The following is a 24285-nucleotide window of genomic DNA, read 5'->3' as shown; positions in this document are numbered from 1 at the left end:
AAGTGATGGGCTCAGGGAAGTCCAGATGCTTCCAGTTACATTTTTGTCTTCTGAGGGACCTCCTCTGAATGTTTGGGGGAGATTTCGGAAGTGGGGTCGCCCAATGAGGTGTTCTAGGGCATAGGTTCCCTACACTTGGAGGGAGGAGGAGGGTCAAAGTCAGGCACAGGCACCAAGAGAGAAGGCCCCGATGGAGCCGAGGGTGGAGCAATCTCAGGGAATAGCATGCTCCTTATCACCTCAAAGGTGCCACGGTCCCGCTCCGAAGAGCCCAGAGATCTCCTGGGAACCAAGAGTGACGGCTCCAAGGCCAATGTGGGAGTCGAGCTCACCTGTGCCAAAGCTCCAAGAGGGACAGCAGGATCAGACAAGGGACAAATGCCACTTCCCCCCCTTGGAGCTGACAAGAGAGCTTCGGCTCCCAGATCCCTCAATGGACTGAGACATCAAAGAGATGTGAGTGGGAGTCGGAACCAATAAGGGAGAAGTAACCAGAGCCGATGGTTCCACCACCACAATGTCCATGCACTCCAGCTCCGAGCTCAAGAGAGTCGGAGGAGGAATAGATAGAAAAGCTGGATGGGCCAAAGGAGCCATTTCCTTATGGGCTGGACTCGATAGCAATTTGGCAAGTGCCTGTGACTTGAAGAGCCTATTAACCACTCTCTCCACATTATGATCCGAAAGGCTGGAGGACTGAGAGGAGTGAAAAGAGGATCAGTGAAAGCCTGCCACAGATTGCAACAAAGGAGACTGTGGAGCAGAGTGCACCGGCTCCAAAGAGGGAGACCTGGTTCTTTTATGGGCCTGGACTGGCACTGAAGACACTGATGGAGCTGCCAGAGACATAGCTTTGTCGGACCCGACACTGGGAACCGACATAGCCAAAGATCTGACAGCAGATTTGGGTTGCTCTGAAATCAGAACCATTGAGGATGGTTTGGGAGATTTGTCAGACTGTTTTGCTGGCTGAGGAACCAGAGACAAAGGATCCTGAGGGTTCTCCAAAAGGCCATGCAGAATAAGTTTATTTTTTCTAGCCTGCAGGACTCTAGCACTGAAAGCATGACAGATAGAGCATGAGTCCTGTAGGTGAACAGCCCCTAAACAGTATACACAACTCATGTGCCCATCCGGAAGGGACATTTTTTGGCAGCACGAGTCGCACTTCTTAAAGCCAGAGGGTTTTGACTCTTTGGACATGCTGGATACTAGAAGACACAAACAGCAAAAACAAGGCTGCAATGGCTAGCAATAAAAAACTATAAACACTACCACAAACAAGGATAACTGTTTTTTTTTTTTTTTACGGGAAAAGAAGATGGAGGGGAAAAGCCTCTAAGTAAAACGGTGACTCCCCCAATAGGAGAGCCTCTAACTTAAACGGCTACTCCAACAGAAAAAGAGGAAAGAAGAGAAGAGCCCTCTAAGTTACACAGGCTCAAGGGGAAAGCAAGGCCTAAGAAAACGACAGCCAAGAACAACCAAGAAACAACAGCTGAGGAAGGTCAGAAGGTTGTTTTGTCTAAACAAGGACTAAAATGGACACCGACAACGTAGTAAACTGCTAATTTTATTTTATTTATTTTTTTATTTAACATTTGTTGACCGGGAATGTCCGACTAGGCTCCACAGAGCCTGTTTTCAGTGGAGGCCCGGAGAGAAATGCTCCAGATGCATGTCTTTGGAATAATAATCCTATCCTAATAAAGGTAGACAGAAAAATACGAAAAAACTGAATACCTAGCTTGAGCCAGTAGCTATAATCTCGTCACTGCAAGCAGCAAATAAGATATGGGTAGCTACCGCTAGGCATGTTAGGATAAGGGATAGCCTCGAGCCAGTATAAGCTCTTGAGCTATAGTAAACGGCTGAGTCAGAGCCAAGGATCGGCTCTGAACCCAAGCAGCAAGAACGAACGTGAGATGGGGACAACATAACATCAGATGTTTTGTCTGTGACTAATGGACAGGATATCAACCATTCCTCATCTGCATGTATTATTCCCATTTTTTCCTACGCAATTTGCTTGTACCCTTTTCTAAAGATCCCAATTCCAGTTGTTTTATCTCTGTTACTACATGCACTACTTTTAGTAAAGTTGGTTTTGACTTCAAATTTCCATTTTCTAGTAATTGCTTTTTTGGCAGCCACCATAATTAGACTCAGCAAGGATTACTATGCATACACAATTGTGATTCTGTATCATAACTCAAGAAAATCATTTCCTTAGTTACACCAATTTGTTCACTCAGTATCTCTGACAGAACAGTCTGCAGGGAATCTTAACTTTCTGCCAACTCCTTACACTTCCAGAAAATATGTTCCAAGTTGTCTATTAATTCCCCATCACACCTCAAACGTTTCCTGTCTACCAGAGCTAACTCACTCACTCCAATGGAGCTCAGGAAGTTTGCGCTGTGACTTCTAATGGGCAGTCAGAATCAAATTATGTCCTCACATTTCAAACAATTGTCTGTATCTCTGGAACCATGGTAGTTATGAAAGAAGTATAAATGGCAAACTCTTCAGCACAAACTATTTTTATAGTGGTCGTATTCTTTAGGTTCTAGGTCTTAAACTGAATTTTCTAAGTCACAGTAACTACAGTGGATATAAAAAGTGAACACACCCCTGTTAAAATGCCAGGTTTTTGTGATATAAAAAAATGAGAACACAATAAATTATTTCAAAACTTTTCCCACTTTTAATGTGACCTATATCCTGTACAATTCAACTGAAAAGCAAACAAATCTGTTAAGGGAAAAATGCAAGAAATAAAAAAAATGTACAATAAGCTGGTTGCCTAAGTGTGCACACCATTAAACTAATACTTTGTTGAAGCACCTTTTGATTTAATTACAACATTCAATCTTCCTGGGTACACACCTGCCATCAATTAAATAAACTCTGATTAACCCCAAATAAAGTGCAGCTGTTCTAGTAGGATTTTCCTGACATTTACTCAGTTGCCTGCTACAGCAAAAGCCATGGTTCGCAGACAGCTTACAAAGCATCAAAGGGATCTCATTGTTGAAAGGTATCAGTTAGGAGAAGGGTACAAAAACATTTCCACAGTATTGGATATACCAAGGAACACAGTGAACAGTCATCAAAACATGGATGAAATATGGGACAACAGTGATGTTGCAAAGAACTGGAAGTCCCTCCAAAATTGATGAAAACTGGTCAGGGAGGCTGCCAAGAGACCTACAGCAACACTGAAAGAGCTGCAGGAATTTCTGGCAAGTACTGGTTGTGTACTACATGTGACAACAATCTTCCGTATTCTCCATATGTCTGGGCTATTGAGTAGGGTTACAAGACAGAAGCCTTTTCTTACACAGGAAAACATCCAGGCACAGCTAATATTTGCAAAACAATACATCGTCTCCCAAAAGCATGTGAGAAAATGTGTTATATTCCGATGAGACCAAGGCTGAACCTTTTGGCCAGAATTCCAAAAGGTACGTTTGGCACAAAAGCAACACTTTGCGTCACCTAAAGAACACCATCCCCACTTTGAAGCATGGTGGTGGCAGTATCAGCTTTGGGGCTGCTCTTCTTCAGCTGGAACTGAGGCTTTAGTCAAGGTGGAGGGAATTATGAACAGTTCCAAATTCCAGTCACTTTTGGCCCAAAACCTTCAAGCGTCTACTAGAAAGCTGAAGATGAAGAGGAATTTCACCTTTCAATACGACAATAACTCCAAGCATACATCTAAATCAGCAAAAGAATGGCTTCACCAGAAGAAAATTAAAGTTTTGGAGTGCCCTAGCCAGAGACCAGACCTAAATCCAATAGAAAATCTGTGGGGTGACCTGAAGAGGGCTGTGTACAAGAGATGCCCTCGCAATCTGACAGATTTGAAGTGCTTTTGCAAGAAAGAGTGGGTAAATATTGCCAAGTCAGGATGTGCCATGCTGATAGACTCCTACTCAAGAAGACTGTATGTTGTAATTAAATCAAAAGGTGTTTCAACAAAGTATGAGTTTAAGGGTGTGCACACTTATGCAACCAGATTGTTGTACTTTTTTTATTTTTCATATTTTTCCCCCAACAGATTTGTTTGTTTTTCAATTGAATTGTACAGGTCAAATTAACGGTGGGAAAAGTTTTGAAATTATTTATTGTGGTCTCATTTTTTTATATCCCAAAAACCTGGCATTTTAATAAGGGTGTGCACACTTTTTATATCCACTGTATTACACTTGTAATATTTTGTAAACAACTTACAGTATCTCAGCAACCACTCAAGTCAAACACATACTGCCAGCAGCATTTTATTTACCAGGCTGATAGTATTCATAAGAGGCTAAGGAGTTCTGTTCTGTGTTACTTGGTTGTTGAGATATTTAGAAACGTGAAAATTATACCTATACAAATTAATATTATAAGAACAACACTTAATATCTCTTTATCTACACTAGACAGAAGTCAAATATTAATGCAGCTGAGTTTGCCAATGTGTAAGCTTTAAGTTGAAGTCTTTTAAAACCTTGTACATACAGTAGTATGGTGTTGGGATTATTGATGGAAATATGAACAAGCAATACTTAACACCTGTAGGCGTTAGCAGGAGTTAACTACAGATGCACCTGGAGATGTCACTCACATGTAATGAGTTAAAATTCTTTGGAGTCTACTTGGGATATAAAAATACTTATGTAAATACTTCCAAGCAAAGATACTAAATCTTCTAGACTTTGTTGCATATTTGGAAGACATACATGTATACCCCTGTTGTTTCTTTGTGAATTGCATAGCCAATCTCTCTTCCCAATCCTTTCTAACCTCCTCTGATCAATTCTTATAGTTCTCATGCAATATTGTATATGTTCTACTAATTATGCCTTTTTTAACAGCAGCTTCTGTTCTAATTTTTTTCTAAAATCTCTACCAGTGCTGATCTTTCACTTAGGATAACCTTATTTCTTTCTCTTTGCCTATATTCTGAAAAGGATAATCTTATTTCTTTCTCTTAGCCTATACTCTGATATCAATCCTTGATAGGGAGTGCAATCTCTATGCTTTAGTCCAAATAAATTCATAACCTCTTCCATTTCTATTACCCTTTCCTCTCTAATTATCTGCCCCCAATACCGTGGTTCTTTTCAGTAAGAATGGCTTATGAGCTCTGTGATGTCTTCTCAGCTATTTGTCATGGTTTGCCTGTTTGATTGGCATTTTTCTTTTGTTTTAAACAAAAAAGATCCTGGTTCTGACACTGTGTGAGAATGCACATCTATGATTATCTAGCCATGCTGTTCTGTATTCCCAATAATGACAATGGAGTTGGGGGTTGATGTAATGGCTTAGATGTTTGTTTACCTCCCAAACAAAAGGTACTGGGGTTTGATTCTCACCTTTGAAGAGAAATTAGCTATCCTTACACTGGCATTCAAGTGTAGCTAGCATAGTAGTTACCTATAAACCTTTTGGGGTTTAGGGTTATCATAATGATTAAGGTTTTTATGTCACAGACATAAGTTACAGGGTTTGATTCTCACCTTTGATGGAAATTGGCTAGGCTTAAAATGGCCTGCAAGGGCAGCTAGCCTTGGACTTGCCTATGAACCTAAGAACTAGACAGAGACATTTGAAATCGTACTGCAACTTTAATAACACAACGATGCAGCATAACAAAAGGGATGCCAAGTGCTACAAAGGCATTATGGGTATTTACATTCTTAAAGACGTATGCACCTTAAAACATATTCACATAACTACATGCATTTAAAGCTATATAAACCTTTACCATGTCACGGATACAGAGTTACCCCATGAATATACTCTCCTTATACTCTCATTCACACTCAGCATGACTTATCTACCTATATCCACTAGCTCTGCAAGATGAAATAAAAGCATTTCACCCTGCACAGATTCCCTCAACTGTAAAGGACAAGTATGCACCACAAGAAGGCCATGTACACTTATGCTTTTGGATCCCAGAGCGACACTCGCATAGTCTGGGCATCTATGGATTCTATATGAGCAATCCTCAAAATGGCAATTTAGGAAGTGGTCATCTACACAGACCTTTCAATGGGTTAGCAAATTAGCATGTGGTACAATGAACATCACTGCCTAAATTGCACAGTGGCAGTTCCAGGCAGCAAAGATATCCTTTGAATCAGAACAGTCTTACAAAGCATGCAAGACAGCTTGCGTTAGTTTCTAATGCTTCACAAGCTGACTATGAATACCAGCCACTGTGGCTGGGGTTTAGGAGGAAGGGTAGGACTAGTTGCAGGTAATGGAATCATTACTGCTCTTCCAAGCTAGAGAAGCTTTGCTCCTGCAAGATTCCCCTGCTACTAGTTATGTCCTAGACATGACTGCAGCGAAAGTAGTACTGGAACCCTGTTCTACATACAAAACTAATTCTGACCTGCAAAAAACCTAAATAATTTGTCATAAATGAAAATATGTTGATATCTAATATAAACACACTAGGTAGACCTACTGGCAGGAGTGCTTGACTATACCATCACTGAACTGGGCTCTCAAACAGCCTGGCAGATGGATGGCACAGTGGTGCAGTGGTAGCATTGTCACCTCACAGCAAGAAGTTCTCCGGTTTGATACACGGCTGGGGTGTCTTCTGTTCGGAGTCTCCATGTCCTCCCTGTGTTCGTGTGAGTTTCCTCCGGGTGCTCCGGTTTCCTCTCTTGTTACAAAGACATGCATCTGGAGCGTTTCTCCCTGGGCCTTCGCTGAAAATCGGCTTTGTTCCAAGTCGGACTTTCCAAGTTAATAAATGGTAAATAAATAAGAGTGTGTGTGGCCTATACTGTTGCGATGCTGCATTCCAGTGGAGTTTGCAATGCAGCACTTGTTCAGGCAGTATCACATAAGCATCAACCCTGGCCTATGCACATAAACAGCATGTTGCCGTTGAGGCAGCTTTAGCACATATTATGTGAAGGTAACTAAGAGTAAGAGGAATAAGGTAACCATGCCACCCCCAGTCAAGCACCACTTGTGGAAGACAGGCTCCTTTTATCCAGCCACCTGAAAAGTTAACAGAGGCTGAATTTTTAACAGGGTCTAATTATGTGGGCTAACAGACAAGCAGAGCTGACAAGGGGCACAGAACGCAAAATAATGGTCGAAATCATAAGGTAAATGAAGAAATCAGCCATAAAGAAGACAAAGCCAATAGTTGGTGTCTTTTGAAAATTAAAACACAACTCTGTTAAAACAGCATATTATTTCATGAAGAATTTTTCTAGTAAAATACAGTTGAGGTATGAAATAAATGTTATTTAAAACAGAGAAAGAAATGAAAACTACCTGAAAATAAGTATTAATTCCAAGCACTGTACAAAATACAAATTATCTCTGGAGAAAAATAGCTAAAGTGAAAAAAGAAAAACAGACAAAATATTTTAACATCATACGGAATAAAGAAAGCAGCAAACAAATATTTTCAGCATACGAAACATATTACCTATTCTGAAGTCTCTCATAATTTTCCTTCAAAAGTTCCCGTTCTTTTTCAAGATCATCAATTCTTTCTTGAAGCTAAAAAACCAAGGTAAAAATGCCATGAACAATGGGATACAGAAACATGCATGAACATAAGCAAAGAACAGTATAGTTATTGGCAAAGACACATTGTAACAGGACATCTTCAAGGAAGGGGTCACTGTAACAGAAACTATACAGATTTTATCCCATCTACCTCAGCTTTACCTACTCAGATTTTTAAACAGTAGTCCCTTACTCCCAATGTACACCTTTTATTTCCTGTGTAGGTTTATAACGGATCAATGCCTGAAATGCATGGAACCCTGCTAAGCACTTAAGACAGTCTTAGAAAACCAAAATCTTTACGCATTTTTTCTGTCCTTCGATTCATTTAACACTGCAGGGAAACTGTAACAGTTACAAGCTTTCCTGCACTTTTACTAGCTTACTAGTCTAGCACTTTACCATACCAGACTTCTTGTAGCAATCATTGTAGCACACAAATGTGCTACCAGTATTAAACGTTCTACAAGGAAACCGCTCCAGTACTTATTATTAATGCCCACCCCTACAGCCATGTCTAAAGATCAGTTTCCTGTGCCTTCTCCTATTAACCTGGTGAACTTGGGCATCCTGAGGCAAAGTAGCAACTGCCTCATATACATCGACAACCCTCTCCTCTTACCTCCCAACACTCAGACTTGCGAGAAATGCACTTATATATCCAAATTGGAAGCCAAGCACTCTCCAGCCAAGACCGGAATAGTTTATCATAAGAAGAAGTTCAACACTTGCACCACACCACATGGAACACATACACACCAGCACTGCCTTCACATAAAAACACAAACCACACAACCACCTTCGTGGAGGCTGTCAATAAAAATCTACCCAAATAGCAAAGACCTCCAAGGCAGAAAAGCACTCGACCACCACAACACAACACTAAGCATGACACTAAGCATGACACCCATAACTCTCCTAAACAGTGTACCACTCAACCAAAGCCCACAAGGAAAAACAGCATGCCCACCACACTAGTCATTTGTGACTCGATAGTGAGGCACACTGATGTCCCGCTCACTAGGTTGAATAAAGAGAAAGTAAAAGTCAGCTATTTGTCAGGTGCCAGGATCTGCCACATAACGCACACACTCAGGCCCCTCAACAAAAAGTACAAATATGACTCTGTCATTGTACATGTGTGTGTGAATGACCTGAGACATACCTCCCTGGACTACATGAAAAGAGACATGGAGGAGCTCTTGGATTATGTAGCCCAAGCGGGTATGACCCTAGCCTTGAGCAGCATCCTACCATCACCCAGAAAGATACCACAGTACAAGCAGAAAATGATTGATTTCAACAATTGGCAAAGTTTCTAGTGTCATTCTAAGGGGATCCAGTATCCGTCTGCCTGGGATGACATGACTGACAGACCTCGATGCTTTGCCAGAGATGGCCTGCATCTGTCACCCCTGTGCTTCCAGATACTGGCCAAGGCTCTTGCCACCCCATACAGTGCCTTTTTTAGGTGGTGTTCCAAAGACCAAATTACCACCGTAAAAGCTACAAACAAATGTAATCTGATGTTCATGCTCCTCAACACTAGAAGTCTAAATCTCAAAATGCACTCCCTTGAAGCACTCCTTAAAATGGAGAACATCAACATTTATGCTGTAACAGAGACCTGGTTCAAGGCAGCAGAAAGCACCCCTGCACTACCAGGCTATAACTCATCCACACCTTTCAGCCCCAGAACTTGGACTGAAGCTCCAAAGGCAGTGGTGTTTCTATATTCATAAAGGATGCGCACACCTCCAGACTGGTAGCCCAACATAACGCATCAGAGATACTTCAGGTGCAGCTAACACTGGGTAAGACAGTGATTCAGGTCATAGCTTGTTATAGGTCCCCAACCATGTCCCAAGACTCTCACTCCACATTCCTAAGCACCCTGGAGAATATTAGAGTCCATCCTAACACTATCATACCGGGCGACTTCAACTACCCCTCCAGTAACTGGGAAAATTGCTCATGTACCAATGCACTTGCCCAATGTTTCCTGGAATTCATTAATTCCAATGCCCTGGACCAGTTCATTCTTACCCCCACTAGAGGTAGCAACATCATTGACCTGGTCATTAGTACCATGGGTGACCATTGCTCTACACCAATAGTCAACTCCTCTCCCTGGTTAGATCCGACCACAAATTAATTACCTTGGAAATCCACATCCCTTCCACCCCCCTGCAAAGGTAACCACCATGAAAAACTTCTCCAAAGCTAACTTTGGGCTCCTAAAAACAGAGGTGGCTAACTACACAGCACCCATGCAAATGGAGAATAGTTGCATGACTTCCGATTCATAAACCAATGAACTGTACTAACACATACACAAATGCATGGATCTTGCCATACCCAACAAAACCAAGACGCTCTCTTCCAAAAAAAGGAAGCCAATCTGGTGGTCCCCTGCCATAAACAAACTCTACAACCGAAGGAGGAAACTGATGCAGAATAAGGTGAAGTCCCAAGACTGGAAAAATCCCTTATCAGCCTCAACAAAAAGTTCATAAAACCAGTAGATTGCCAGGCACCCAGTATTACTGCTACATAGGTTAAAACAGCACTGTCCAAGGCCAAGAATACAACTTCTCTGGGACCTGACAATATCCCTAGCTGTGTTCTACATGAACTACAGAGTGAACTGGCACCTCACCTGTGTGCCCTGTTCAATCACAGCCTCACCTCAGGCTTTGTCCCTACCGAATGGCACACTGCTACAGTCATCCTTCTCCACAAAGGAGGAGCGACTACAGACCTTGGGAACTATCGCCCCATTAGCCTCACAAGTCTGATATGCAAAGCTATGGTATCCATCATCATGGACCTAATAAACAAGGATATAGGGAATCTCCAAACTCTAGATCCCACACAGTTTGGTTTGTGAAGAGTAGATCATGCCTGCTCAACTTGGTCGACTTCTTTGAGTCAGTCACCAGAGCTGTGGATGAAGGCAAGATGGTTCATACAGCCTACCTTTATTGGGCCAAGGCCTTTGACACCATTCCCTAATCAGGAATCACAGCATAACTCACTAAGCTAGGCATCAACCCCTATATCACTAGGTGGGTTGCAAACTGGCTCAGAGACAGAACCCACAGTGTGAAAGTAACTGACTCCAAGTCAGACTTCTGACCAGTCACGAGTGGAGTCCCACAGGGATCGGTCCTGGGTCCTCACTGTTTGGTATCTACTTCTCAGAAGTCCACACCAACACAAAGGTGTTCTGGCTGACAACGTTTGGAGACAATTGCAAGTTGGGAGCCATTATTAACTCCTCAATTGATGTTGACATCCTACAGAAAGGCGTCACTGAGACCAACGACTGCTGTCAGAACTATGGCCTTAAGCTCAATGCCAAAAAATGTGTCATCATCCCCTTTGGAAAAAACTCAGTTCCTAAGAATTACCACATTGATGGTAGTTCACTGAACACAGAAGGCATTATAAGAGATCTGGGAACAGAGGTTGACAGCAACCTCTCTTTTGACTACCACATTGTCACTGTGGCCAGAAAGTCCTTCTGTGTGGCACATCTCACTACTACTGGTTTTGCATCCAAGAAGAAAGAGGTAATTGTCTCCCTCTACTCTTCCCTCATTAAGCCAATCATCACTTACAATGCCTCATTTGGTATGTACCTCACTAGATACCTGCAACAACTGGAGAGGCCACAAAAGTACCTCACAAAGAGGATCCTAGACCTTAGACACTTGTCCTATATGGACAGACTCACAAAACTCCAACTATTCTCTGTCTCATATCATCTACTTAAAGGCGATCTCTCCTTGACTTACAAAACCATGTCTGACCCAGCTCTGCTAGAAATGCTACATCTAAAGAAATCTCAATCCCTCCACACCACATGCTCCAAAGACCTCAACCTCATTGCCACAATTAACAGAACATCCTGGAGGGACAGGTCCATAACCCAGAGACTGCCCATGCTATGGGACAGACTTCCCATACATGTCAAACAGAGCACCTCACTGACCCTCTTCAAGAGAAATCTTGATGAGTGGATGGGAAATAGAAAATTCACCCCAGGGATCACTCCAGTTGCTCTACTCGACAGAGGCACTGGGAACGAAGGTCGGGTGGCACGATGCCAGGGTAATCCTATTGGCTAGGCTTGAAAAGGCTCCAGGGCCATTAGCCTAGTACACACCTATGAATTCTATAAAATTAGTAAACCCATAAAATACAAAGAACAAGCTACTTTGCAAACTAAGTACACTTCTAATTAACTATATAAAATTCTCCATGGGAATGGAGGGAGGGTAGCTTTACTTTTACAGAGACCACTCACTGAAGATGTACTGCTATTCTAAGTATCTTATCTCCTTAGGGGGGACTAACATGCCACTTATGTCACAAAATGGGTGTGGAAGTGGTTGGACTTGGAGCAAAAGGTGGGGAGTGAGAAGGATGGCACAAGGGGTGTGGCTTTACTCTTTTGTTTTTTTTTTATTTTTTCAATGAAAATAGCAATCTGTGTTAATACTGACTCCAGGACTATATGAGCTTATGTAAGTAAATTACTACAAAATGTCTGCATCAGGAAACTAGAGAAATCACAAATTAATAACAGAGAAGGAATGAAAAGTATCATTCATGCGACATATACCAAAAAATACTCAAATTAACAACACTACGTATGACAACAGAAACAATGGTCCATTGTGTTTACTTGGGTGCTAATGAGAGGTGCCTACTAGTTAGCTATCCCATGCTTACTAAGTCCAACCCATCCTGACACGGCTGTAAAAACTGTGAAATGACGAGTTCTACAGGAACCAGGTATAAAGAACGTTAGTAGCATTTATACTGAAGGTGAGGTAGAGTGTGAGATAGTTCTGAGTTAGGCTTAACAGGGAACAATGAGTTACTAATGAGAAGACTAATCACAATACCTATAAGACCGTAAGGAGGGTTAGAATACTACTAGCGTTACATAACACACTATATACACAAAACTGGCGATGGTTCAGTCTGTCTTTTGGTGGTTTGGTTCCACTTATTACTACTGGAAGTCTGTCAAGCTTCACAGCATTTGCAGGTTGCTTCTTCTATGAAATACTGGCATAAATTATCTTTTAAAGTTGTTTACAGTATTCAAGGTAGAACGTTCAAGATGGATGTTTATGCTTGGATTTTACTACAGTATGCAGTTTTTAAATATATCTTCATAGATGCTGTTAATTCAAGATATTTTCATACATTACAGACTTACAGGCTGACATACTTAGAGATACTAGGGTACAGGAAATAAGGGAGTCAGGTATAAAAATTTATGGACAGTGCCTAATAACCTGCATTTAAAGGTTGTCCAAGACAGACTCAGCCAAAGAGTACAGCAGTGAGCTTGCCTGGAGTTACCTTGGACAAATTTGACTGAACTATGGCAAGTTTGTTTTAGCTTTGTTAGAAAGGAATATGAAATGCTTGTGTAGACTATACAACCATAAAATTGTCTAAAGAGCTAATACTACCTTTGTTTTTTCAGTGGGTATTAAAATTTCTGATTCATTTTTTTAAAGTTTATTTTCATTGAAACATACAAATCAAAATTAAAACACATCTCAAACATAATACTCATTTAACAAATTAATAAGGAATTAAACAGTGAAAAATGAGATTAATAAAAAAAACAAATATGCACAATATATACATATGTGCTTTACAATTCTTATTATTTGTCATTTTTATTCATATTTTAAAATTCAAGTTCATAACGCAAAATAAAAAAGTCCTTATTTATATTTCTAAATCAAATTCATGACAGAAGGCCAATACCTAAGATTTAGAACTTTTGGTCTAGAATTCAATTTTATCAAATCAATTTCTTACTTTCCCAATTTCTTCTAATACAGTAATAAATTATGAAAGTTGCAATTATCTAATTGTTATAATTTTCCTAGCAATAGCTAAACAGCACACCGTAAAAGAGAATACAAAGCTTTATAAATAAAACAAAATAAAAATGGTGGGAGGCAGAGTTTCATAGGCACAAAACACTCGGGTGATGATAAACCAAAGGTGTATTTAATGATAAAAATCCACAAGAAAAACAAATAAAATGTGAGCACTTTCGTTAAACAAGTGTTAACTTCATCTTGGAGTTAACACTTGTTTAACAAAAGCGCTCACATTTTATTTGTTTTTCTTGTGGATTTTTATCATTAAATACACCTTTGGTTTATCATCACCCGAGTGATTTGTGTCTGTGAAACTCTGCCTCCCACCATTTTTATTTATTTAGTTTGTTTTGCTGCTTCTGTTTTTTTGAGAATACAAAGCTTTATCAACATTCGGAAGAATCTAAATATTATACAAAATTCAAATCTCTTGTAAAGAAAAAAGTTATCAGACCACAGAGCTTGATGATTTTGTACAACTGCCCAGTAATCATATAAGGAAGAACAATCAAAAATTACATGAGCCCAATCCACTTTACAATTCCAACAAGATCTACTTTTTTTTTACTTATCAATTTTAATTAATCTATATGGAGTAAAAAAAGCTCTGTGAAGAGTTCCTCAAGAATATATTTTCCAAAAAGGATCTTACGTAGTTTTAACAACAAATTGCAATATTAACTTTTTGTCTGAGTCAGAAAAGATATTTTCTCCACCCTGAAATATAAAGTTCCAATATCTTGAATTTACTTCATTTTTAGCATTTATCAAAATCGAATATGATGTAGATAAAATATCTTTTAAGAAAATGTCTGATACTGCATGGATTACAAAGCTAATTGCTGCATTACTAAATAACTGAAACTGCACCTAAGTATTTAATTTTGCTTTTATACGGTACTGTGTTCATCACTAGATCACAGGATTGTGAGGAAAAACAAGGCAGTTGAATCACAAGACCATTTACACCTTGCCAATACCCATCTTAATGCTGTAACCCCTTCTCAAGAAAGGGAATGTTGGACTTCCAAGATGGCTGCAAGCTGAGTAACTGGCTACTAAGTGCATTGACTGGATGCCAGCAAAAAAGAAATTTAGCGAACCTGAAAGAAAATAATCAACCACAAAAGATGTGGAAGAAACACTGACTGGGAAGAATTCTTCAGCTGTTCAGCAAAAAGGAGTGCAAGCTCCAGCTCTGGTGCAAGACACGACTTCCAGTAAACTAGAGGACAAACAAGTCAAATATACTCAGATACGATTAAAATAAATGAAACACTGATGGAGTATATTAACTCAAATAAAAGTCTGGATAAACTGGAAGAAGCTTTACACAGATACTCAGATGAAGTGATAAAACTGCAAAAATTGGATGTCAAAATGAAGAAAAGGCTTGCTGAATATGAGACTGCTCAAGAAAAGATGTTTCATAAAAATAATACAATTAGAGGACAGAGCATGCAGGGAAAACCTAGGGTCTATATTAGTTCACTGAAATGTGATTTCAGCGAACACCAAATCATCGACCCCTATTTAGCATAAATCACTTCCGTGATTTGCTGAATTTACCAAGGGCAAGTAAACACTTGCCTCGCAACACAACGGACCAACATCTAAGTAAATTGAACCCACCTAAGTGGGAGGCTTCGATCCCACTTCCCTAACTATATATGCCAACTCCGAGATAGCACTACAGTGGAGAAAAGGGCAAAGTTATGTAGTTGGCAAAGTACTTCTTTGCCCTTGGTAAATTCAGTGAATCGCGGAAGCAATTTTCACTGAATTGGGGTCAATGATTAGGTGTTTGCTGGAATCACATTTCGACAAACTAATATAGACCCAAAACCTGAGGTTTTCTGCTGTATTACAGAAGCTGGACGGAACGGATTGTATTAATTTTATGAAAGCACAAATAAATAACTGGACTAGTATTCCACAGCAAGTTAGTTGAAAGGGCATATTGCGTGTATGCTCCAAACCTGGCCATGAGAATGCAACCTACCTTTAATAGCAAAGATGCAAACCTACCAGCAGGAGTTAATTCTGACACAAATGTGGCAGAAGTACAAAGTACTAAAAGTGGAAGAGAGCAGAGTGTTTGTGGAAAATAATTAATCACTGCACACCAGACAGAAGAAGAGAAAATTTACTCCACTAATCAAGGAATGCTGAGAAGCAGGCATGACATTCAAACTGCTGTACCCAGCTATCTTCAGAATATTCTTTCCTGGAGTGACAACATAATTTCTTGATGCAGAACATGCTAACAAGAAAATACAGACATCTGTCCAACAAAAGTGAGCTGTGAAACAGAAATAGATTCTGCTTCTTGTTCTTCTGCTAATAAAGACAATGGAGAGACTATGCTAGTGAAACTTTTTTCAGTGTTTCAACAGAAAATACTTGAGACAGAAAAAAAGCACAAGAATTGACTAGAAGAACCAACAGAACATTGGAAAGAAGGCAGAGACTGGATTTGGGAGCTGCATATAAACAGGAATAAAAGCAGCAACTCGGAAATTGACAAATAAATGTGAGATTACAAGGCAATAATTATATTTGTGAAACATGACAGAACAAGAAAACCTGGAAATATTGGACTTTTTTGACTTTGTAAAAGTTGTAGGGGACTCTAAACATTATGCCTGACTTCATGTCATTAATGTTTGGAGGCACACTTAGGAGAGGTGAAGAGGAAAGAAAGAATATACTGTAAACAAAATAAACTTTTGTTCTTAACAGTAATATTAGCATAATGCATATCTGCATGCTACAAAGTTTTCTCAGTTATTTTCAAGTGTAATGTGGATACTAAAGTAAACAGGTGCCTCTTTTTTTTCCTTTTTTCTCTTCTACTTGTTCGGTTTTGCGAAATGTAGGCACTGCAATGTAAAAAAGAAAAAAAAAGTCTGTTCAAAAGAGTATAATACAAGAAAAATGTGTGTGTTTTTTCTCAATCTTGCATAAGGGAATGATTGGATTAAGGTTCTTGACTTTTTCTACTAACAAGTTTTAAGAGAAAGCAAATAAAAAAAGAACATTGAACATAATAAAGCTCTTATCTAGGAAATAAATAAACACTTATAGAAGCAACTCTATATCTGGTTCTCATGTCTCCACTAAGACAATCTGATAAAGAGCAATAAAAACAGAATACTCCTTTGTTTTAATGGCTTTCTTTCAATGGGTAGGAGATAATATTTTCTGAAAGCATTCATGTGTTTTCTCATTCTGAGAGAGCAATTAAGATAAGACAAAACCAGACAGCACTTAGAAACACAGGCTGTACCAATAGTCTTAGCATGGATAACCTTCCTTTCAGATTAACCCAAGTCTGTCAGTGTGGCTGTTATTTTCAGACAATTGTTCCTATTTGGAAGCAAAAGCTGCAATATTTAAAGATGTGTATAGTTTTGTGTGTTAATATTAAGGCAATAGGTTTTTAGGCCCCACATCTGAAGCGTCTGTGAAAAGTTCTGAAAGGGAAGAGGTGGATGAAAAAGGAGCTCTGGATTGAGATTCAACTGCTGAATCCACCACTGAAGTTCCTGCTTGAGACATGAAAAAAAAGAGAAACTACAAACTCGGGGGGATAAGAAAGTTGGAGCCAAACTGACTTCAGAAGCCACTGAAACTTTCTCATGTGGAGTTTGGCAAAAGGGAGTATAGGAATGGTGGAAGTCATGAACCCCAGAACTCTCAGAAATTCCCTTGCTGTTACTAAAGTCAGAGGAAAAAGGTATTGAAAAGAGGAAATGAGAGTTAAGGCCTTAAAAAAAGGCAGGGATGCCAGCATAGGCACAGTCTGGATCCTGCACCCCAGAAAGACATAATCCAGAGAAGGAATCAGAAAGAACTTTTTTTGAGATTTATAGTGAACCACAGGCTCTGCAGAAGGGAAATGGCAAAATGGAGATTTTACAACAAGGTCTCTGGAGAGGATGCCTGAAACAGGTCATCCAAGTAGGGAAAGACTTGGATCCCCCTTAGCCTGCAAAATGTACTCACAGGACTGAGGCATTTGGTGAATAACCCTGGGGCAGTAGAGAGGCCAAAGGGCATAACAGAGAACTGAAAATACAAGGAAGCAACAGAGAAATGTAAAAACATCCTGAAAAGGGGATGAATCATGATATGAAGATAAGCATCCTTGAGGTCTAGAGACACCATACATGTCTGAGGAAGCAGGAGAGGGAACAAAGTCTAAAGGGATAACATTCAAAAGAGGGGACCTTCAGAAAGGTGTTTAGAAGAGATACATCTACAATTGGACTCCAAGTACTCTCTTTCCTGGGCACCAAAACATTCTGGAGTAAAACTCCCTCCCCCTTTGGGAGACTGGAACTTCCTGAATAGTTCCCTAAGTCAAGAGATCCTGAATCACCTCTGGAAAGAAAGACATCTATTCCTGAGAAGGCTGAGGAATTCCCATAAAAGGGGGAAGACATTTCCAGACCATGAAATACCATTGGTGGGTAATGGACAGAACCCAGGAGTCCTGAGTAATCTTTAACCAAACAAGAAGAGAGAGGGAAAGACAAAGAGAAAGAGGAATATGGGTGAGAAAAAACAGGATACTCTGACAGCACCTGGTTTATCAGGAAAAGGAGACTTCTGGGGCACAGAATTCTGAGTAGCTTTAGCAAAAGGAACCTGCTTCCCACCTTTCTTACCCTTGGGGAAGGGTGAGACTGCCTATGAACAAAGGCTGGCTTATTGTGGTAATTTATTTGACATTTAGACACAACCATGTTGCTCTTGTAAAGACTTTCCCTTATCCTGAAGAGACCAGGTAGCAGCAGCAGCTTCACCAAAAAAGTGTTTACTGTCCAGATGAGCATCCATCAACTTAGTGTTAATATCATCAAGCAAAGGTTGAAGCTAAAGTCAAGAATATCTCCTTATCATGGACCCAAAGGCAGCAGCCCTAGAGGAAGAATCTGCTGCATCATAACTGCACTTAATGGAATGACTAGTCACCTTGGAAGAATTCCCTAACAGGGAAAGAGCAAATGTCTTCTCTTCAGAGTCTGGGAGATCAGAAAATAGCTGACAGGCCTGAGAGAGAACAGCTAACATGTATCTGGACATATGGATCTGATAATTCACAGCCCTAAAAGCTAAGGTAACAGAGATATAAACCTTCTTACCTAAAGTTTCCATAGTTCTGCTATCTTTATTAGAAGGAAGCAACTTAGGAGAAGGTAGCAACTGAGATGGTTTCTCAGAAAACACAGACACCACAAAAGGGTCAAGCAGGAGGGCACCTATATAGAAACTTACAGTCCTCAGGCAGCCTCCAAAACCTGCAAACCACCAAAAAATAAACCACTTGACCAGCAATACAGACCAAATAATTTATTTAGACACTCTAGGACCTTGGTTAATAGGCCTTCCAGGAATAAAAAACATATAAAAAACCAAGCCATATAAATACAAAAACAGAAAATTAGATAAACAATTAACTAATCAAGACAATTAAAGTAAAACACTCCAATTAAGTTAATTATTCAAACCACTAGGGGACAGAGTACCACATTTTAAAATGTACATGGATTCTTTAAACAGTACTTTTTTAAAGTGACATCACTCTAAATTGGCCCTAGGTGTGTGTGTACATGTGTGTGCCTCGACACCGTAAAACTCCACTGCCAATCATGAGCAGACAGGTGATCCGCTGTGGCGACCCCTAATCGGGAAAAGCCGAAAGAAGAAGTAATAAATTTATTATAAACTTTTTCTAAAATGGAAGCTTGTAAGACTGAAAAATCAGAGTTATGAAATGCTTTAAAATGCTGAGCAATAGGACTTCCCATCTTGTCATTTTTAATATACCTAATGTGTTCCTACAATCTTATTTTAAATTTATGCTCACTTTCCCCAGTATAAAACAAACCACAAGGGCATCTTAAAACATAAATGATGTCCTCAGTATTACAATCAAATCTATTCAAAACATCAAAACTAATACCATTAATACAGGGAAAATACCTTATAATATTAGCACAACAGCAGCAATTACCACATGGGCATATAGGGTTTCTTGGGGGCAGGGGACTGGGAATCAGGAACCTTAGAAGTATTAGAAAAGGTATCCAACAAAGCAGCCAAAACAGGAGGAACAGCAGAAGGTCTAGGAGAAACCATTTGCAGGAGCCCTTCTGTACCTCAGAAATATAAGCACAATACCATTTAAAACATACCATCATTCTCGAGATTGCGCCCCTAAAATAAATTTCCTCAAAAGGAGAGTCAGGACTAGTAGATTCCACTTCTTCAGGGCCAGTCTAAAGGAGAGGGAATCTGAGATGAGTAAGTAAGGGATTCCTCATATGACTCTACCTTCTCCTCAAAGGAATCATGTTCCCTGGGTCTTTTAAGGGGAGTAGATGACCAAGTGGGGACTAAAACAGAAACACCCTGAGGAGGTTTCAAACTCATCAAAGCATTAAACAACCCAAGTAAAATTCTGCCATTCACTCTGTGGGTCCTTAGGAGCTGGAGAAATATGTTTAGTCTTCTGCTTTTTCTTCAACGGGACCTCAGCTTTATAGAACTTAGAATGCTCAGATCTTGGACAGCATTCAATAATATTAGTTGGGACTTCTTCTCTCACCAAAATTTGAGGAACAGCCCTAGGCCTCTTGGAAATAATCAGCTGTGGTTTCCTCCTGAACATCCGAAGCAGACGTCTGCAAGGCCTCCAAGGACGTACTTAAGGATGGATCCATGCTGGCCTCTAAAATGATCATGGCAGAAGAAGCAGACAGTGGAGTCAGACAATCTTCCAGGCTTTCACTCACCTCAGAAGAGACATCCATCAGAGGCTGAACAGCAGAAGAATCCGACCTAGATTTCTTGGCCGCTTTCTTCACGGATAACTGCCCCTTGGAGTGGGAAGTTCCTTCCACTCTGTCTTTAGCTAAAGCTTAAAACATTGATTCTCCAAATACAAGGCCAAAAAAGACAGCTGACTACGGAGGGTCTTAGATACAAAGGCCTAACAAACTAAATGGGACTTATGGTCATAGGAAGCACCAAGACAAAGCAAGCACTGCCCATGATGGTCTTTATGGGGAATCTGTCTCCCTCACTGACATTTAAACTTCCTTGATGGCATGAAACCCCACAAGCAACAAAAAAACAAAAGGAAACAATAAGATAAAAAAATTCCAATGGGGCACTTATCTGAAATGGTTTGGTAAACCAGCAACGGAACAGGCATTCAGATGGACGATCAAGAGATGTCACTTGGACTGTGAGCACAGAAGTTCTGAGGATGGTATATCCAGATGTCAGCTTTATGTCCTCTGTTACACAAGGAGTATACATGTGATGTACAGAGTACCTTAAAGCAACCTAAAGGCTTTGGTATAATAGCTGGATATTGGGCCATCTATGTCAGGGGATCTCTATTGCAATGAATACTGCAACAACGAAATGGAAGTATATCATATGCATTTAACTGAAAGCTTTGATACATATTCAATAACTATTTCAGATCACGTGCCAAAAATAACTAAAATAAAAATGCAGGGTAATGAAATAAAAATGAGACAATGGTGCTTTCCCACCTATCTCGTGAAAAGAGAGGAATTTAGGAAAGGGTAGAGAAAATGTTTTGGGAGTTATCAGAGAAGATAGAAATTTCTTCTGACAATATAGCTAGGGAGTTGGACAAAATTAAAGTGGAGTTTAAATTAAAGGGGGGAAAGAAAAGAAAGAGATATGTTTAAGAAGCTACAAGAATTATTTAGAGGGACTGACAAATGTTAAAGTAATGCAGAATAGGGGAGTGGGAATCTCACAGAACAAGAAGAGCAGCAATTGCAGAATGCTAAGCAGAAAATAAAGGATTACCTCGATAATATGCATGATTTTAGAAAGACTGCTGTTAAGCAACTGTTTTTTGATAATAATGTCAGAGCACAAAAACTTTTAGCGCAAAGACTCGGACAACAAAAAGTAGAAAGGGCTGTTGCCAAGCTTTGGGAGTCGATAACATTGTACATTATAATACTGAACCTTGTACGGATCATGTTTTTGCCTTTCAGGTCATACATTTATTGAGTTTTTATAGACGTTTGGGTGACGTCCGGAATAAGATGGAGCAGGTAGAAATGCGCTGGATCATTACCTTGCAGTCTGATAAAGGCTATGGTCTTAATGAGTGCATCTCTTTAAAGCCTCATTTGGGTTCTAGGAGTTTCCATAGGTAATTTCGGATAGGTTATACAGCTTAACTGAATGTTTAAATCGGTTCTGTGTAGCAGTTACTCAGTGGTCTGAAGAAGCATCTGTTTGTAGATGTGAAAGCACTTTCCTTGTTTTATATGCATTTTCTTTCTTTTTATATGGTGCTTTAAGCTTGGATTAAATATTTTTAACTTGCACAGTGAGGCGTGTTCCAGTCGGCTTCTTTTGCTGTTTTTATGTTTTGTTTTTCACCTGGGCTGAGAATGAACTTGGTCAATACTTATCAGTGCACTACCCCAGTAAACAAAAATAACAGGACCAGAATCTGTATGCACCACTGGTATACTGCCTCTGACTAATCCGATCCACTTTCCTGCTGATGTGTTGCTCAGCTTACCAGAACTGAATTAGACAAAAAATGCTTTGCAATGTAGGGAAAACACTACAAGTAAAGGAATTCCTTATGGTGTAGGTAAATCTGCTACCACAACCACGCATGTCCTCACCCCCACATAGTTCCACCTGTTAGAATACTATAACCCTTACCACCATGCTGTGATGATTTTATCTCCACTGTCATGTCTAATGAATGGCTATTCTTTATTAGCTGCAGTTAGACATGAGTACTCACAGGAAGAAATAGTTACCAAAGTATATTTCCTGGAAATACCTTATGTTGATTCAATGCTGTATTGTAGTGCATGTCAATGGCAGTAGCACAACACATAGAACAGGAATGCCTGCAGAATGAGAGGGCGTAGCTTATGTGTACTATGCACTTCTGTGTACCATTCACAAATACAGACATTCCTTTGTACACCAGCATTCAGTGTGGTTATTCACATCTATGAACTGCGGTAATGAATGCTGGCATACTAAACATGGCTCACATATCTCATTTACTATTCATGGTAACTCTAAAGTAAGAAATACATAATTTGAGTTCTTTGCTGTGATTCTTTAGGACTTCAGTTAACACAAATAAGTCAGCTGACTTAAAGGAATGTAAGCAATGAAGTATGGTAAAACTGGTGCTGTATTATAACAATCAAAAAAAATTATGGAGTATACAAAGCTCTAGCAACACATTTACTGGCATCTGAACAGAAATAATAAAATCAGCTATTGATGATTATACCAATTTTACACAATCTTTCTCGACTTAGTAACACTGAAGATAGGCATTATTTACTTATCTGCATTACATACATAATATAAATGCTCAGCAGCAAATATCTTGAGGCAAGAGATACCCATACAGCGTACTGGCCATTTAGACACATTTCAGAGAAACACAGTTATACATACACTATTGCAAAATGATAAATGTGACATAAGGAAATTTCCATAACAGGATTTTGCTAACTTATAAGAATGTTGGGAAGACTATAGCCTTAAAATGCAACCAGCGGTGACTAAACAGCAATCAGATCTGACTTTAAATATTTTTTGTAATGCACAAACAGCATGTAATAAAAAGATCATAAATTGTTGAAGGTACAGTTTCTGTACTTCCAATGTCAGAGCAACCTGCCATTACAATATTCTGGGGCCTTACCTCTTCGGTTCGCCTTTGGGAAAAATGATCTAAGTTTAGCTGTTTCTCAAGACCAAGGTTTTTAAACCGCTCCTGTTTAAGTTGTGAATTTAGTTCTTCAACCTGCATCATTAAGGCATCATGACTAGCTTTTACTGTCCTCTGATTCTAAAACATCAAATAAAAACACATAACTTAGATTTGTGAAGCACTCAATCAACTTTTGACTTAACTAAAATGGTCCATACAAAATGCATGCAACACTGCTCATCAATATATGGATAAAATATGTAGTGCTAATAAAAAAGACATTTGTAACAATGACTGCAAAATTAAGATCACAAGGTTTACAGACCTTTATCAATGAACATAAATTCATACACCTGTTTAAAGAATTTAGAAAAAAACTATAAACAAATTATATAGATGCACCTTGCAAACTTTGATAACTGCAATATGTACATAACTGCAAACAATAATAATATAGGAACTGTTTAGAAAATACAGAATATGACTAGTAAGACAGACACATAGACCTAGAGTAATTATTTAATCAAATAGTAGTCACTCTTAAATACAATGACAGCACTCTCAGATGTGAAGGTTCTAAGCTGTCCTCTAATTCCAACAACAGACATTTTTACAAGGAGAGACACCACACAAGTTAAGCCTGCTGTGAGGTAACCAATACACATCTGCTTAGCAGATAAGGAATGTTTGCTGTGGTAAAAGTGGTCAGATGGGTTGACCAGAAAAAAATTCAGTATGTAGCAGGCTGAATGGAATCCCAACCACAGCTATGCAAACTGTAGGATCTTCCTTCAACCCACCAAACATTAGGCAAGAACATTCCTAATTTGTAAAAACACAGCAGCTTTATTCAGCTGTAGTTTCTTTCAATTGCTTTTCAGTACTGCATTAACTAAATGTTTATATGTTCAGTAGCTTGTATATTTCCTATTTAAACAGCAACTATTTAAGTAAGTTCTGTAGACAATTTCCTACTGATAACATTTCAGCTGTTATAGTACACACAGTGCATTCATTTAATTTTCATTGCTTTTCTGGGTTTATAAGGAGCATTTTATTCTG

At 39.4% G+C, this 24285-nt stretch overlaps 1 protein-coding gene across 1 annotated transcript in view; it reads right to left on the bottom strand.

Annotated features, from left to right (window-relative positions):
- RPGRIP1L (RPGRIP1 like) overlaps positions 1-24285 on the bottom strand; it is a 1932928-nt gene that overhangs the window by 1311664 nt on the left and 596979 nt on the right. Inside the window, 2 exon segments of the mRNA XM_044082016.1 lie at positions 7457-7530; positions 23215-23361. Coding sequence (XP_043937951.1) covers positions 7457-7530; positions 23215-23361 — 221 coding nt within the window.

This window comes from Protopterus annectens, chromosome 8.part1, assembly GCF_019279795.1.
Source record: "Protopterus annectens isolate FY-2018-M chromosome 8.part1, PAN1.0, whole genome shotgun sequence".
Classification (NCBI taxonomy): domain Eukaryota; kingdom Metazoa; phylum Chordata; order Ceratodontiformes; family Protopteridae; genus Protopterus; species Protopterus annectens.
Note: the sequence above shows the minus strand (reverse complement) of the source record. Positions and strands in the feature narration are given on the sequence as shown.